The sequence below is a fragment of the Ambystoma mexicanum genome, chromosome 1q (genome assembly GCF_040938575.1).
Source record: "Ambystoma mexicanum isolate Mex_15411 chromosome 1q, UKY_AmexF1_1, whole genome shotgun sequence".
In the NCBI taxonomy this organism is placed as follows: domain Eukaryota; kingdom Metazoa; phylum Chordata; class Amphibia; order Caudata; family Ambystomatidae; genus Ambystoma; species Ambystoma mexicanum.
The window spans coordinates 788,569,133-788,583,859 of record NC_090922.1 but is presented as its reverse complement, the minus strand read 5'-3'; the positions used below and the strand labels follow the sequence as shown (position 1 = coordinate 788,583,859).

The 14,727-nt window shown below is 47.7% G+C and overlaps 1 protein-coding gene across 2 annotated transcripts in view; it reads right to left on the bottom strand.

Annotated features, from left to right (window-relative positions):
* HMCN1 (hemicentin 1) overlaps positions 1–14,727 on the bottom strand; it is a 1,785,366-nt gene that overhangs the window by 350,453 nt on the left and 1,420,186 nt on the right. For both annotated transcript variants that reach the window (XM_069641364.1, XM_069641365.1), the window contains exon 81: positions 3,513–3,782. In XM_069641364.1, coding sequence (XP_069497465.1) covers positions 3,513–3,782 — 270 coding nt within the window. The remainder of the gene's footprint in view (positions 1–3,512; positions 3,783–14,727) is intronic.

Here is a 14,727-nt window from a genome sequence, read left to right as displayed (position 1 = left end):
TGGAATTATTGGTGTTGTTCTGTGTGGACCCGTTGTAGCCCTACACCACACTCACACCCCTCCTGAGTCTATACCTTGCTGCTCTGCTACCTTACATTAACACTGTTGGCTAGATTTCAGTGTCTTCATGTTCACCATAAAAGATTGGCCTTCTAGAATCCACCCCAAGGTTGATTTTGGAAATCCATCTTAACATCAAGCCTGGCAAGATGGCCACCATCAGAGACACGTCTTTCTCCAGAGCCCAGAACCATAGTCTTATTGCTTCTCTACACACAGGCAATGTCCCCACACCACCCTGTTGTTTTTAGGTAGTGCCCACTCTCAATGCATTGGCCAGCATCCGCAAAATGTCTGCCATGTGACCCTGGAAATGAGACCCCGGACACCAATGAAGTTGCTGGAGCGACCTCATGTGAAACCAGGTCTCTGGCCCCACCAGAATGCAGGCGGCCATGAGACCCAGGAAGGCATAGGCTGGAACCAGCTTCTGGGACCAAAAGACATGAACCATCTGGAGGATGTCTGCCACCTGATCTTGGGGAGGGAAAGCTCTATCCAAGCCAGTGTCGAAGACGGCACCAATGAACCAAAGAGACTGGGACAGCAATACCTAGTCCAAACTGTGCAACAGGCTGCATTTGCAGAACAGATGTGCAAACCCCAGATTTGGGGTGCATGCTCAGACAAGGTAGAGGAAGCCAGGTATGCATACCATCCAGAGGCAAGCTACTGCCACCACTGCCAACAGTTTGAACTTTCAACTGGTAGTGGGGGATCCAGACAACAAATCTCAGTTACCTTCTGTGCTTCCAATGGATCCACCCGTGAAAGTCGGCCGCCTGTAGATCCAGAGGTACCAGCCAGTCTTGTAGCATATGGCCTGATGGATGTGGGCCAAGGTGACCATCTTGAACTTGTACTTGTGCAGGTACTATTTCAAAAGCCTCAGATCCAATATTAGACAAGGCCCCTGTCTTTCTTAGAAACCAGAAATTAAAGGGAGTAATAGCCCTTCACTCACTCTGAGCTGGGCACCAATTCTATAGGGTTTTTTGATAGAAGCTGATGGACCAGCTCCAGCAGCAGAGGTATGGGCTAAGCGATAGGCCGGAGGGTGGGTGGTCTGATGGCGTTAAACAAATGGGTCCCACTGACTGACTAGCAACCTGTATGGTGAAGTCTTGTCTCGGGAGGATAGCTCAGGGGCAACGCGCTCGCCTTGGAAGCAAGACAATGTGTAGCAACACAGGTTTGACCCCGGGTCCACGCTGAGAAACCTCTGGGTATTAAGCGCGTTATAAATAGCCAATTATAATTATAAGTTATGTGACATCACTCCTTGATGAGCAGGGCTATACTTCCACCCACCAAATGGACAAAGCCCCCTTCACAGATGCTCTGTTCCGAGGAGGTCTGTGGGGACAGCTAAAACGGCAAAACCACCACTCTGGCTTCCACAACATCTACATTGGCAGGAGGGATGGCACTGCTGCTATTTGCTGCAGGGCACCTGACCTCTCTCATGGTGGGCAAATGAGGCCTGGACATCAGCAGCAAACCTTGAGGTTCTCATCTATAAATACCTCCTCAGAACTGACCCTCTGGCTGTGGCTTATGCCACACAATCGGCTGGTTCGAGGCCCAACTGCAATGCCTGTTGGGCTACCACCTTTCTGTACTTCACCAAGGCATTACAGCCCTCCTTCATATCCTCTGCAGGCAAGTTCTCTGCCGCACATAAGTTGACACTCCAAAGTCCAAATTAGCCCCTGGTCAGGGTGCAAGATGCATTAGTGGCTCTTTGCGCAAGGCGTAAATACCTTGCACCCCAAGGCGTCTAGTCTCCCACTCTTCCTGTCCAGAGGCAGTGAGGAGCAAGAGGTTGTGTTGAGGCCTGTCATCGCCTTTGGTGATGCATCAGTGGAGAGAAATTGCAGATCGAAGGAGCTGGGCAAAGCTTTTTCACAGGGTCTCAGCCCATTGCAAGAACTGCCACAGATTTCTCACAGGCAGTCCACGCAGGTGTCACCGTTGACGAACTGAAAGGAAGCAGGGTCTAACAAGCTGGACCCTTATACAGAACATCATTCATTTCACATTGGAACTGGGTTTGGAGGGTCTGGAAAAATCCAATGTTCCGCTAATTTAGCCATCTACCTTTGAAAAGAAGCATAAGGGCTCTTTGCAGTCAGCACTAGTAGTATGTAAAGCTCAGGGGAAGTGTCCAGGGCACTGGCCCACTGCAGTTGCATGGCCAACTCCATTAGGTCCTCTCCCTCTACATAGACCTCCTCCAGGAAGTCTTCCACCCTAGCAGAGTAAAGGGGTTCCAGCTCAAAGGTGACAGTATTCCCTTCTTCATCAAAGATGTTTGTCATTTTCAAGTGGCATTTGTCCATCAAAGGTGGGGCATACTCCTGAGAGGTAATAGATTAATCTGCTGGTGGGGGTGGAGGGGTCAGAAACTGAGGGTAAGATGTTCAAGGGCAGAGTTGCAGAGTGCTAGGATGTAGCCCTGTCCATGGGAGCTGAGACCGAGCCTGCAAGCATGCGGTTGTGGTCCAGAGAGGAGCATTTGCCGGCTTCATCAAGTGTGGTGAATCCTGTGTTTGACACCGGCACAGCTGTCTACACTGGGGCCTTGGCAAAAATGTCAAGCATTTTCATCTGGAACCTCTCCCAGTCCTCTGGTGAGGAGGACAGAATGGGGAACAGTACCTTAGGTGTTGGAGATGAATCCACTGAAGAATCCCTGGAGAGATAGCTCAACTTCTTAAAGGACAAAGAAGAGTGACGCTTAGAGGCCTCTCTCGGGGAGCCAGACCTCTTTCTGCGCTTCTTCTTCTTCTTTATCTTTGTCTTTTGTCTGTTCTTACACCAACGCCTTCCTGGGTTCCGCGGCTAGATACTTGGAAGAGTCCTTGTACCATGCTTGTGTTAGTAGATGAACAACTTAGTGGCACGCTCCATTAGGGCCTTCGGATGCATAGATTTGTATGATCGTGACTACTGTGGATCGTGGCTGTCGCCCAGTCAATACAGGCAAATCCCCTGGGCCAGGCATCTGCCTTCTGAAATCTGAACATGGCTTAAAGTCCAGGGCCTGACTAGGATTAGTGATGATGGAGAAGCAAGTAAAAACTAAGTAGGGTTCTCGAAGTATACTGAGCGCACCGCAAAAAAGGTGAGGTCATGGGATGTGGCGGCTCCATTTATACTGCCCCTGATGTCACGTTCGACGTGGGAGCCTATCTGGGCTGAGTGGGGATGACACAGCCCTGCACTCCCTGGTGATGAGAAAAGTTCTGAGGTCAGCAAGGCAATGGAGATGGCATATCAAAGATGAGGAATCCATTAGAAACAACTTTTTTCTGGTTTATCTTTGGCACATTTTGATGTGTAGTCTGCTGAATCCTTTTTCAAGGAGTTCAGATGACTTCCATACCAGATCTAGCTAGCAATATTGTGGAGACATATATAATCATGCGGTTCACTTCATGACAACTTACCATGTACAATAAGATCCATGCTAGAGCTGCTTGACCCTGCCACGTTGACAGCAGTGCAGGTGTATCTCCCAGCATCCTTGGGTTGAATAAATGCCATTTGCAAGGATCCACTGCTCAAAATTCTCTGCCGGACTGACTCAGTGAGCTGCTGTCCATCTTTGTGCCAGGCAATTTCAGGAGCAGGGTAACCTTCTGCTTCGCAAAGAAGAGCGACTGACTTATCCACGGTAACAATGTACTTGTCAGGATGTGCACCAATACTGGGAGGAACTGCAAAGGAATAATGGAGAGAAAACACTCAAATGAGGACAAAATGCACTTTAAGAGGATATGTTGGCTATGCGCCAATGGCTAATAGAATGCATGTCTCCCTTTCAATGCCTGATTGTCCGTAACAACTCATAACAGCTCCTCCAAAAGTTTCCATTTGTTGAGGTAATTACCAAGATAAATGACATGCAGACTATTCTGCCTGTCACTATCCAGGAAAATGCCCCAGGCAAAGTTTTTCTTGTGAATAATTTGGACTAGAGAGGTTTCTTTAAAAGTGCATTTCTCCTTAAAGGGGGTCTCAACTCAAATTCCTTTCCTTCCCTGGGTCAGCTTCCCAAGGAGATAATTTGTAAGCATAAAAAGCTACCCATAATAGCAAGAGGAAAACTGCCTTCACCTAAGACCCCTGGGTCAGTGCCTGTGACTTTTCCTGCTCCTACATAAAAAGAAGATAGGGTTTCTGCCATAGCTAGGGTCCTCTGTGTTTGGAGTCGCTCTGGGGGGAGGGGCATATGTTAGAGCAGAATAGGGGTGCACAGACACCCAAACACTTCTAAAGTCAGCAAAACAATTGATAATGTTATGTTATGTTAAAGGTTTTTATGCCGCGCACTGTTGCCACTAGTTAGTAGTAGAATCTCAAAGATTACTTAAAAGACATGTAAAGGCATATGTCATGTTTTTCTAGTTCTCTTTGAAAGATTCTTCTATTTATTCTCATCATCCCCACACTTTTTCTAGTTTTACTTATTTTCATAAACCTTTAATTTCTGCTTGTACAATCTAACAAGGTTATATATGAAAATCTATAAACATACCATTATGAAGCTGCATATACTAGGGTTGCTGCTAAAGCTTCTGAGACCTTAGTTTATAGAGCTAATGGTACATTAATGAATCCTCCTGCCCGGCATTAGATGGTTGTCACTAATAATGCAGAGATTGCTTTTTGAGGTCTGGGCCCTGGGAAGCTCTGGACACTTAAACAATGTACTGTAATGGACTTGTATGCGGGTCTAGAAAGTTACTGGCACGTGAGAAAGACGGCGGGAAACCCAGCTTACTGATGAAACTGGACAGGTCTTGAAGGTTCTGAGATGGTTGGCCCAGTGGGTGCATTAACAATGGATGACTACAGAGGTAGAAGAAGGACCTAGCCAGCTTGTGATTCCAAAACAGAACAAGGCATCTTCCTAGGGATAGTCAAGGTCAAGGTCATTTGTTGTGTGTCTCATCGCCGGATTTCGTATCAGTTTCGTCATTTCATAGTAACCTAAGGAGATTGTGTGCTTAGGGGTAGCAGCAGGTCGGTGCTGGTAGGAAAGATAGAAGTGACATGCTATCAGTTTTGGTCTTATTCTATTACGTGGTAAAGAAATTAGCTATCTCTGTCCTTCGCTACACTTCGAATTATATTGTGTAAGCTACAATTCTCTGAAAATCTAATGCCACCCCAGAGACTCTGACAGCATACTGGTGGTTTGCAGACTACTTTTCCCCAAAGCCCTGTGGTGCCAAAACAGAGAGGTAAGGAGTTCTTTCTTAAACTTCAGAGGGGTGGTCAAGAGGTGGCTGACCGTAAGTGGTGTTTCCCTATGAGCAACACATGGGGTTGTTGGGATGAGTTTCAATGAAGTAGCAAGCTCAGATGCAGAGGTGGGCTAGCGGGAACTAGTAATGGGTCAGTAAATGGTGTAAGAGTCTGTAATCTGAAAAGGGATATCAGTAAGGGGTCATGCCTGGTTAGGATTAATACAAGCATGTGCTTGTTATCAGAACATATTACACGACAATGTCAATCAGTCACTCGGTAGCTGCATACAGCAAGTCATTGGGAAAAGAGGTAGGTAGTCACTGAGCCATGGGACTCACAACATTCAGTCAGAAAATAATGGTACATCACTCTCAACAGCTAGAGGGTTGGTGAGTTAGCTGGCAGGGGTCCAGAAACTGGAGTCAGTCAAATCGGGTATGAGTGAGTCTTTCTCCCTTCTGCACCTGCAGAATTGTTAATGCGTGAATGTTTTTTCCCTACTCAGGGCTACCTAGCAGGGTTTTCCCATTTTCTCATTTCCAATAGAATAGATGAGAAAAGAATCATGCTCCCCGAGACAGTTTAATAGTGTCCCATCCATTATAGACAAGATTAGCCAAAACTATGGGTCCGGACAGACAAAAGAGTTGCAGATAACACCCAAGGGCACTCCCGCACATTGCACGCAATGGTCGAAGTGTATGAAAAGAAGTAGTGGAACTATGCTCCCTGCTGGCCTATCCCCACTCCCCAGAAACCCCATCGTCACTCCCCCTCTCACGCGCAAACAAACCACTACACAAATGTGCCTACTGTTCAAGGGAACGTCCAGTGCAGTGAATGTTTCAACTTCTTCCTACACTTTTATTTTAAAATGAAACCATTCTGGAACGGTTTCTTTATAAATTAAAAGTACAGGAACAGTAAAACTTAATTTAAAAAAACAAGAGGAGCACCGCTCCCAACTGCTCCCGCCCACTTCGACCACTGATTATATTAATTAAAACAGCAGCAAATAGGTAGGTATATAGAAGAATGGCATGCCTTAACATGGAAAAACAAGCAAACCCGGGATCAGCTGGAAGGTACTTCCCATTAAAGAAATTCTTGAAACTGAAGAGTGCATGATTATTTAAAAATTGAAATATTTGTCTAAAGCAATTGGGAGCTTATTCCCATCGGTATCAATAAGAACCAGACAGGCAATATGCACCCTAATTAAGGAGATTAAAGGATTTTAATGAGAAACTAAAGTGTCAGATTAAAAATCTAAGTGGAAAACAGAAAACCGCTAGATAGGGAAGAGAAAGAAACATTATCTGCACTGCCACGGTACCCTCATTTAGTAAAGGATAAACAAGAAGAAACAACAGAGAATATCATTGATTTTTTTCACTAACGTACGATCCAGTACTCAACAAACTGATCAACCCACTGTCCCAGGTACACCACAGTCAATTGCTATACAGCCCACTCAGGCTGGCCATATCCCAGTTTCACAGGATCCACGAACACCTGTGACCCAACTCCAGAATCACAGCACTTGTCCATTCCCCATATCGGTTTCTGGATTTTCAACATTTCCTGAAGCAGCCCTTATTGAACACGTTACCAGCTTATTCAGCTCCTCCGGCACTTGCAGAGCTGGCAGCTATTAGGGAAGGGTTCTATTTTTGCAAGATTCCCTCCATAGTTTCCCATGGAACCCCATTCTTTTAGCTCTGTGCTTATCTTGACTTGACAATTTGAAGGCAAATAAAGCCTTCAGCTTCACTCCCCTGGCGCCTTCTACTCATTGTTATGGGGGAACTTATCAGTTCTTCAGACTATCAGTATTGGAAAACTATGTTTTCATTTACATTCTTGTACTTTTTAACATTGCACACAGCACCTTACAGTGCAATGCAATTGGGGTACTTTGTATCACCCCTAGCTTTTTACACATGGGATTTTTTGTTACTTTTACACTCGCCTAAAGACAAGCTGGAGGCAGCAGATGACAATGCATTACTTACCGTAAAAGCATTTCTGATGGTTGTATCTGCTTAGATTCACATGCTGTGCATAGGTCCGACATCCAGTGGTCACTGCGGAGTATTGCATTTGTTTTTCGTAGTCGAAAAGGGGACGTCGACAAGGCGTGTCTGTAACACTATCCCTATAGTGACGTGCGTTGTACCCACAATCCCTCACGCGTCGAGGTCCCTCTGTTTGTATTTTTTCTGCCCTGAGGGAGCCTTCTATACGTGAGTGAGTACAGAAAAGAGAGAGATGTAGAAAGATGTCTATGTTCCTTCCATCCGAGCGGGGAGGAAGGGTGGGCGCATGTGAATCTAAGCAGATAACAACCATCAGAAATGCTTTTACGGTAAGTAATGCATTGTATTCTGATGTTTGTTAATCTGCTTAGAATCACATGCTGTGCATAGACTAGCGAGCAGTACCCGGAGTTGGCTGTGGGTTATGAGAAGGAACAGTAGAGAAAAGATGTCTTAATACTGCCTGTCCCACCTGGGAGTCAGATCTAGAGTGTGCAGCTAGACAGTAGTGTTTTGTAAAGGTGTGCACAGAACTCCAGGTGGCCGCTTTGCAGATGGACTCAAGGGGAACATTTGCAATGAACGCTATGGAAGCCCCAGTGCCTCGAGTGGAATGTGCTCTTGGCTTGAAGGGTAGTTCTCTCTTAGCAAGAGTGTAACAGAGAGTGATGCATTGAACAATCCATCTAGATATAGTGGACTTTGAGACTGCATCTCCTTCTCTTCCTGCTGCCACAGAGACAAAGAACTGATTAGTCTTTCTCAGTGGTCTGGTTCTTTCCATGTAGAACATGACAGCTCTGCGTACATCTAGTGTATGCAGACTTTTTTCTCCCAAGCTGGAAGGGTTTTGAAAGAACGTTGGTAGTTCTATTGACTGGTTTACATGGAATTTCGAGATTAATTTTGGTGCAAACCTTGGGTGTGTGCGTAGAACCACCTTATCCTTGTGAACTGTTACGAAGGGGTCTAGAACAGAAAGAGCCTGTAGTTCACTTACTCTCCTAATGGAGGTGATAGCTATTAGGAAAGCAGTCTTAAGAGTGAGGTCTTTAAGAGTTGCCTTGTGCATGGGTTCAAAAGGAGGGCCCATGAGTCTAGAAAGTACCACATTTAAGTCCCATCCGGGAGCTGGGTTAGCTATCGGAGGGTGTATTCTCTTTACCCCCTCCATGAAGGCCTTGATAACTGGTATCTTCCACCACGACACTTTAAGTTGGGAAGTGGTGTATGCAGAAAGTGCCGCAAGGTGGACTTTAATGGAATTGAACACTAGACCTGAATCCAGTAAATGGGTCAAGTACAGAACAATGTTTGTGGGAGAGCAGTCAACCGGGTTGATGCTCTTACCTCTACACCAGATGACAAATCTTTTCCACTTGCTAGAATAGCAGTGGCGAGTATTAGGTTTTCTGGCTTCCCTGAGGATGTCCATACATCTCTGCAGGAGTTGTAGATGTCCAAATTCTATGATCTCAGGAGGGTTGCCAGACATTTGGTCGAAAAAAATTGGTCGACCAGACAAATGGTCGAACCAATTTGGTCGAAAACCAAATGGTCGAAATTTTTATTTTTTTATTTTAACCCTTTTTTTTTTTTTTTTGGGGGGGTCCCCCCCCAACCTCCTTTTTTTCTCTAAAAACCCCTTTTTTAACTAAACGAAAACCCGAAAAATAAATATATAAATAAAAAAAAAAATTCGACCATTTGGTTTTCGACCAAATTGCGTCGACCAAATTGCAGTCGACCAGTTTTTTTTCGATGAATTGACTGGACACCCTCAGGAGCCAGGCTGCTAAGTTCATGGTCTGAGGGCATGGATGCAGTGTCCTGCCCTTGTCCTGTGACAGCATGTTGTACGGGCAGGGAAGTTTCACTGGGGGAGATAGGGACATCTCCATCAAGTGAACGAACCATGGCTGCCGGGCCCACATTGGGGCCACTAGTATCATGGTAACCTGCTCCTGGTGCATCTTGTGCACCACCTTGTTGAGAAGGGGAGTCGGGGGAAAGGCGCAAACAAATTTCCCTGACCATTGAATCGACAGACCGTTCCCCATGGACTGGTTCTGGGGGTACCTGGAGGCGTAACTTTGGCATTGTGAGTTCTCCAGAATTGCGAACAGGTCTATTTCCGGGAATCCCCATTGCGTGAAGACGTCTAAGACGATGTCTTCGTGCAATTGCCATTCGTACTCTTCGGGCAGGGGGAAGTCTCTGCTGAGTTCGTCTGCTAGCAGATTGAGTTCCCCTGGTAAGTGTTGTGACAGTAGGAACATGTTGTGTTTGAGAGCCCACTTCTATTTATTTAGGGACAGCTTGGACAGTCCTGGAGAGTGGGTGCCCCCCTGCTTGTTGATGTAGTACATGGCTGTGGTGCTGTCTGTAAGGACCATCACTGTCTTCCCTTGTAGGTGTTCCTGGAAGGCTTTTAGTGCTTTGAACACCGCCAGTAGCTCCAGTAGGTTTATGTGCTTGGATGCTACGTTCGGAGTCCACACTCCGTGAGCAGTTTGATGGGATAGGTGAGCGATGCGTCCGTGGTTAGAGTGGCCTCCACCGCAGGTGTGGCAAAGGGTTTCCCTATTATCAGGTTTCCCTTTGTCCACCACCGTAGCGAGAGAACCAAGGCTTGCGAGACCACCACTAGATCGTCCCATTGTCCGCTGGCCTGACACCACTGGCTGTTGAGCCACTCTTGCATTGGGCGCATGCGCAGGCGCACGTGAGGTACCAATTAAATACACGACGCCATCATTCCTAGCAATCGCATCGCTTTGCGCACCGTCACCTCTCGACCTGCCACATATTGGGGGATCTGAAACAGCATGTTTTGGACCCTCTCGTTGGAGGGGAAGACGAGGCCGTCCTTTGTTCGAATTAGAGGCCCTAGGAATTGTTTGACTTGGCTGGGGTCTAAGCTGGATTTCTTCTCGTTGATGGAGAAGCCCAGTTGGAACAAAAGGTCTACAGTCTTTTGGGTGTTTGAGAAGCATGTCTCGTAAGAATCCCCTGTTATGAGCCAGTCGTCGAGGTAAGGGTATAATGGGATGGATAACCTGCGCAGGTGGGCCGCTGCCACTGCCAGTACTTTCGTGAATACCCTTGGTGCAGATGCTATGCCGAAGGGTAGCACTCTGAACTGGTAGTGTTTGTCCTCTATCAAGAACCTGAGGTATTTTCTGTGCGCTGGCAACATTAAAATATGAAAGTATGCATCCTTCATGTCTAGTGTTGTCATGTAATCTCCCTGCGATAGCAGTGGGATCACTTCCTGTAAGGTCACCATACGAAACTTTTGGGGTTTGACAAACTTGTTCGCTGGGCGCAGATCTAATACAGGGCGCATGGTTAGATCCTTTTTGGGTACAAGGAAGTACACTGAATAAATACCTTCCATTACCTGAGATAGAGGCACGACCCCTATGGCTCCTTTTTCCAGCAGTTGGTCCACTTCTTGGAGAAGGATGGCGAGGTGTTCTGCCGGAATTGCGAAGCCAGACGATGCTTTGATTGACCAGAGAGCCCTCGTTAACTGAGGCCAGTAAACGAGTCCTTAGGGGTTCGGGAGCTTCTTCAATGTCCTGTCTGAGCTTAGCCCATTGAGCATCGGCGTAGCTTGCCAATAGGGTATTATTATTGGCGATTCTGGTAGAGAATGCTGCAGATGTGGTGATTCTCTTGGCTAGGGCATACAGCTTCTTCCCCTCTTTATCTGGGGGTGCCTCGCTAGTAGATAGTGGGACTCCTGCCCTTTTCCTGGTGTTGGTCACAACCAGGGAGTCCAGGATTGAGTGACCCTTAATATATAATGGGTCTGATTGAAAGGGAGAGAACAGTTTCTCAATCCTCGGAGTGACCCCTCTCACCAATGCAGGAGTGGAAAGAGAAGGTGTAATACGTCTCTTAACTGAGGCGAGGATGGGTATAACCTGGCTAGTGGGGGGTTTTTGTTTGATAATCCTCTCCACAAAATCGGTGTCTGGGGTGACCTCCCCAGTTTCGATTTCTAAATGTGCTGCTGCCTTCTTCAGCAGTGCATTGAAGGTGGGTTGATCATCGACAGGCGAAGGGTTCCTGACTGGTGTAGTTTCAGTAGACCTGATGACTATACTGCTACTGCCTGTGTCAGTCGACCTAGCCGGTGACTGCCAGGGATTTGGGTCGCCCTCGCCTGTGTCTTCCTGGAATCCTTCCTCACATAGGTTAGTTTCCTCATGAAAACCTTCCTCTTCTTGTTGATCCTCAACATAGGTGAACTCATCTTCCTCTTGGAAGAAGGTGTCTTCCTCAGTGAGGTTGTAAGAGTTTATGTCCTCCTGTATGGGGTTATAACACTTCTGGTATTTAGCCCTTGGACTCTCCAGGGGTGCCTCCCTTGGTCTCTTGGGTGCCCTGTCTTCTGGGATGGACATGAACCTATCTAGTTTATCCATACAGGTCTGGAACCTTTCAAAGGTCCACTGAGGTCGGCCAGGACGGTCTGGGAAAGAAAAGGGGGTTTCTTCCTCCTGTAATTGTCTGGTTCTGTCCCATAACGTCGAAGAAAGAGAGCCTTCGCTTTCTGAGTAGCCTTCTTGCTGGCTATGGCCTTCTGTCGGCGTCCGGAACTGGCCTGATCTGTTTTACGGCGCCTCCGGCGTATCTTTGGCCTTGTGCGCGGTTTTCGGCATTTCAATCGCCGTACGTCTTTGGCCGTCCTTAGATGCTATGCGTGCGAGGCTTTCGGCGATCATTCTCTCTTCCGAGGGATCGGTCGCCGTCGTGCTATGAAGCGTCGAGCCTTTGCTTGTCGAGTCCTTGCTCGTCGAGTCTTTGGTCGTCGAGTCCTTGTTGGCAACGTGAGCACTCTTGCGATGCGCGTCGCCGGAAATTTTGGTGTTAGCGCCCTTATTTTTAGAGTGCCCAGTCGCCTGTCGCGGAAGCGGTGGCGGGGAGAGCTGACGACCCTTACGGTCGGCGGAAGACGTCGGTGGGCCCGGAGTCCCCGTTGGTGCTATGGCTGCCTTCATCTTCGACAAATGCGTGCCTGGGGGTATGTGCTTTGGTGTTTTTCTGTGTGCTTCCTTGTCGCCGGGGTGTTCATCCCCATAAACTGGGCGTGAGCCGGGCTTGTCGGGGCCGGGGACGGACGACGAGGAGCGTGAACGCTCCTTTGAGAGGTCTACAGCCTCCGTTATGGGGGCCGTGTAGTCACTGTCCTCGTCACACTCGGCGGCGGCGGCAGCGGGCGAGGAGTCAGGCCTAGACATGGCGTAGGCCGCCCATCTTTTGACCCTGCGGTCCTTTAGAGTTTTGGGCTTTAGTAATTTACAGGCCGCACAGCCGTCCTCCTGGTGATCGAGGGGTAAGCAACGGTTGCACCGTTTGTGCTTATCCTTCCAGGTATATTTACCCTTGCAAAGCGGGCAAAACCTAAATGGCGTCCTCTCCATAGCTGAGGGTATTAAGTGTGACTACGACCTCGAAAGAGAGGGAGGGGAAAGAGAAAGGCATTCTTAAAGAAAAGAAAGAAAGACCACAAAGCCCCACTCTCCCTACTGTGTATGGCCGGCGAGGCTGGCGAGGCCAGGCCACGTGTTCGGCAGCGCCGAAGGATCTCCTCCGCTCGTCCTTCCGGCGGAGAAACGGCTCTGCGTCGAGGGAGGGATCTACGTTATTGATATTAATAACAAACGACCAAAGGTCGAAGAAACTATTTGGCAATGTCTCTCGAGGAGCTCTGCATAAAGGCGACCAGTAGCTGGGCGGAAAAAAACAATCTGAGGGACCTCGACGCGTGAGGGATTGTGGGTACAACGCACGTCATTATAGGGATAGTGTTACAGACACGCCTTGTCGACGTCCCCTTTTCGACTACGAAAAACAAAATGCAATACTCCGCAGTGACCACTGGATGTCGGACCTATGCACAGCATGTGATTCTAAGCAGATTAACAAACATCAGAAACATTTTTACCATTGTTTGCATTATTTGAGTACAGTCGAGTTAACTATGAATGGCTATTAAACGTGGCTAATGCCCTAAAATGTCTGCGACACACAATATCTTTTTGCTTCTTTGGCCATATTGTTGTTTGGCCTTCTTCCTGCCTTGCCAGATCTGGAAATTCCTTATACGGTCATGCACCCACCCAGAAAAGCTGCTGCTTTCGCAGGCTAGAGCTGCCTTTGTGTTTGTGTGTGTGTGTGTGTAACCCAGGAACGTAGTGGAACTGCATAGTTCCACTCTGCATCCTTGGTGCCAGAAAGTCTAGGTGTGGGGCATACATGAAACCAGTAGTTATCCCTGATTGGATAACTACTGGCTGTTTGAATGGTGCAGATCTTTACCATTGGTGGGCTTGGACTTGCTTCCAGCTTAGAATTTGGAAAAGAGGACCTCTGCAGCCATTTCTTCAGATCCTCTTTGGAGCCAGGAATGCCTCAAAGAACAGCCTACAGAAGATCTAAAGGTGACTCCTATATTTGTCCAGCTTCCCTTCCTGTGGCCAACCCGGTGATGCCCTGTTTGACTACCTGATCGCTGAAGACCCTGAGTGGGACTTCAGCCCTTGGACTAGAGGGAACCACTAGTCTCGATCCCTTTCTTCAGGATCCTGTCCTTCTGAGTCTCTGGAAGCGTTCCTGGACTGCTCGTTGGAATGACCAGCTCTCTCATGGGATACCTCACCAGAAGCATTGCTGTTCTGCATACGAGTCCGGGACTCCGGTGGTCGCTAGCTGGTGCCCCAAGGCACCTTCTCCCTGAATTTCAGCTGTCTGTGAGAGCTTCTGTGATCGCGACTGAAGGGATGCCTTTCATCGACTCTGTGCGGAGATCGTCACTGATACTCACCTTCCTCCAACCTGTGAAGTGTCCTTTAGAGGCCTGCATTGGTGGTTCTTGCATTTCTTCACTGACAGAGGTTGCATCTTGCAGTTGCACCAGACTAGAAGAATTCTTGAAACCACAACTCCTGGGGACCTCTGATCAGAACCAATGGCAGAAGATTGAGCCCCCTGCCGCCCCCAAAATATCCACAAAGTCATCTGGGAAAATCAGAGTCAGGGTGTAAGCAAACACAGTATATTTGTCCCCCCTTGTCCTCCATAGAATATCATTGGGAACAAGTCCATTCGTCTCCTTATTCCATTCACTCACCTTTTGGTCGTCGAACCTGGGTCAAGTATCTTACCCCTGGGTTAACCTTTGGTCTGGAATAGAGGAAAACACATACTTACCTCTGGTAGAATTGTTGTGAAACTCTAAAACTATCACCAACACAAGCTCATTGAAACCTACTTGCAGAGACAGCAGTCTGGTGAGAAAATGACTGTGGCTCCTGTGACCTTTGGGCACAAGGCCCCAATCTTCTTAGGGTTTGGA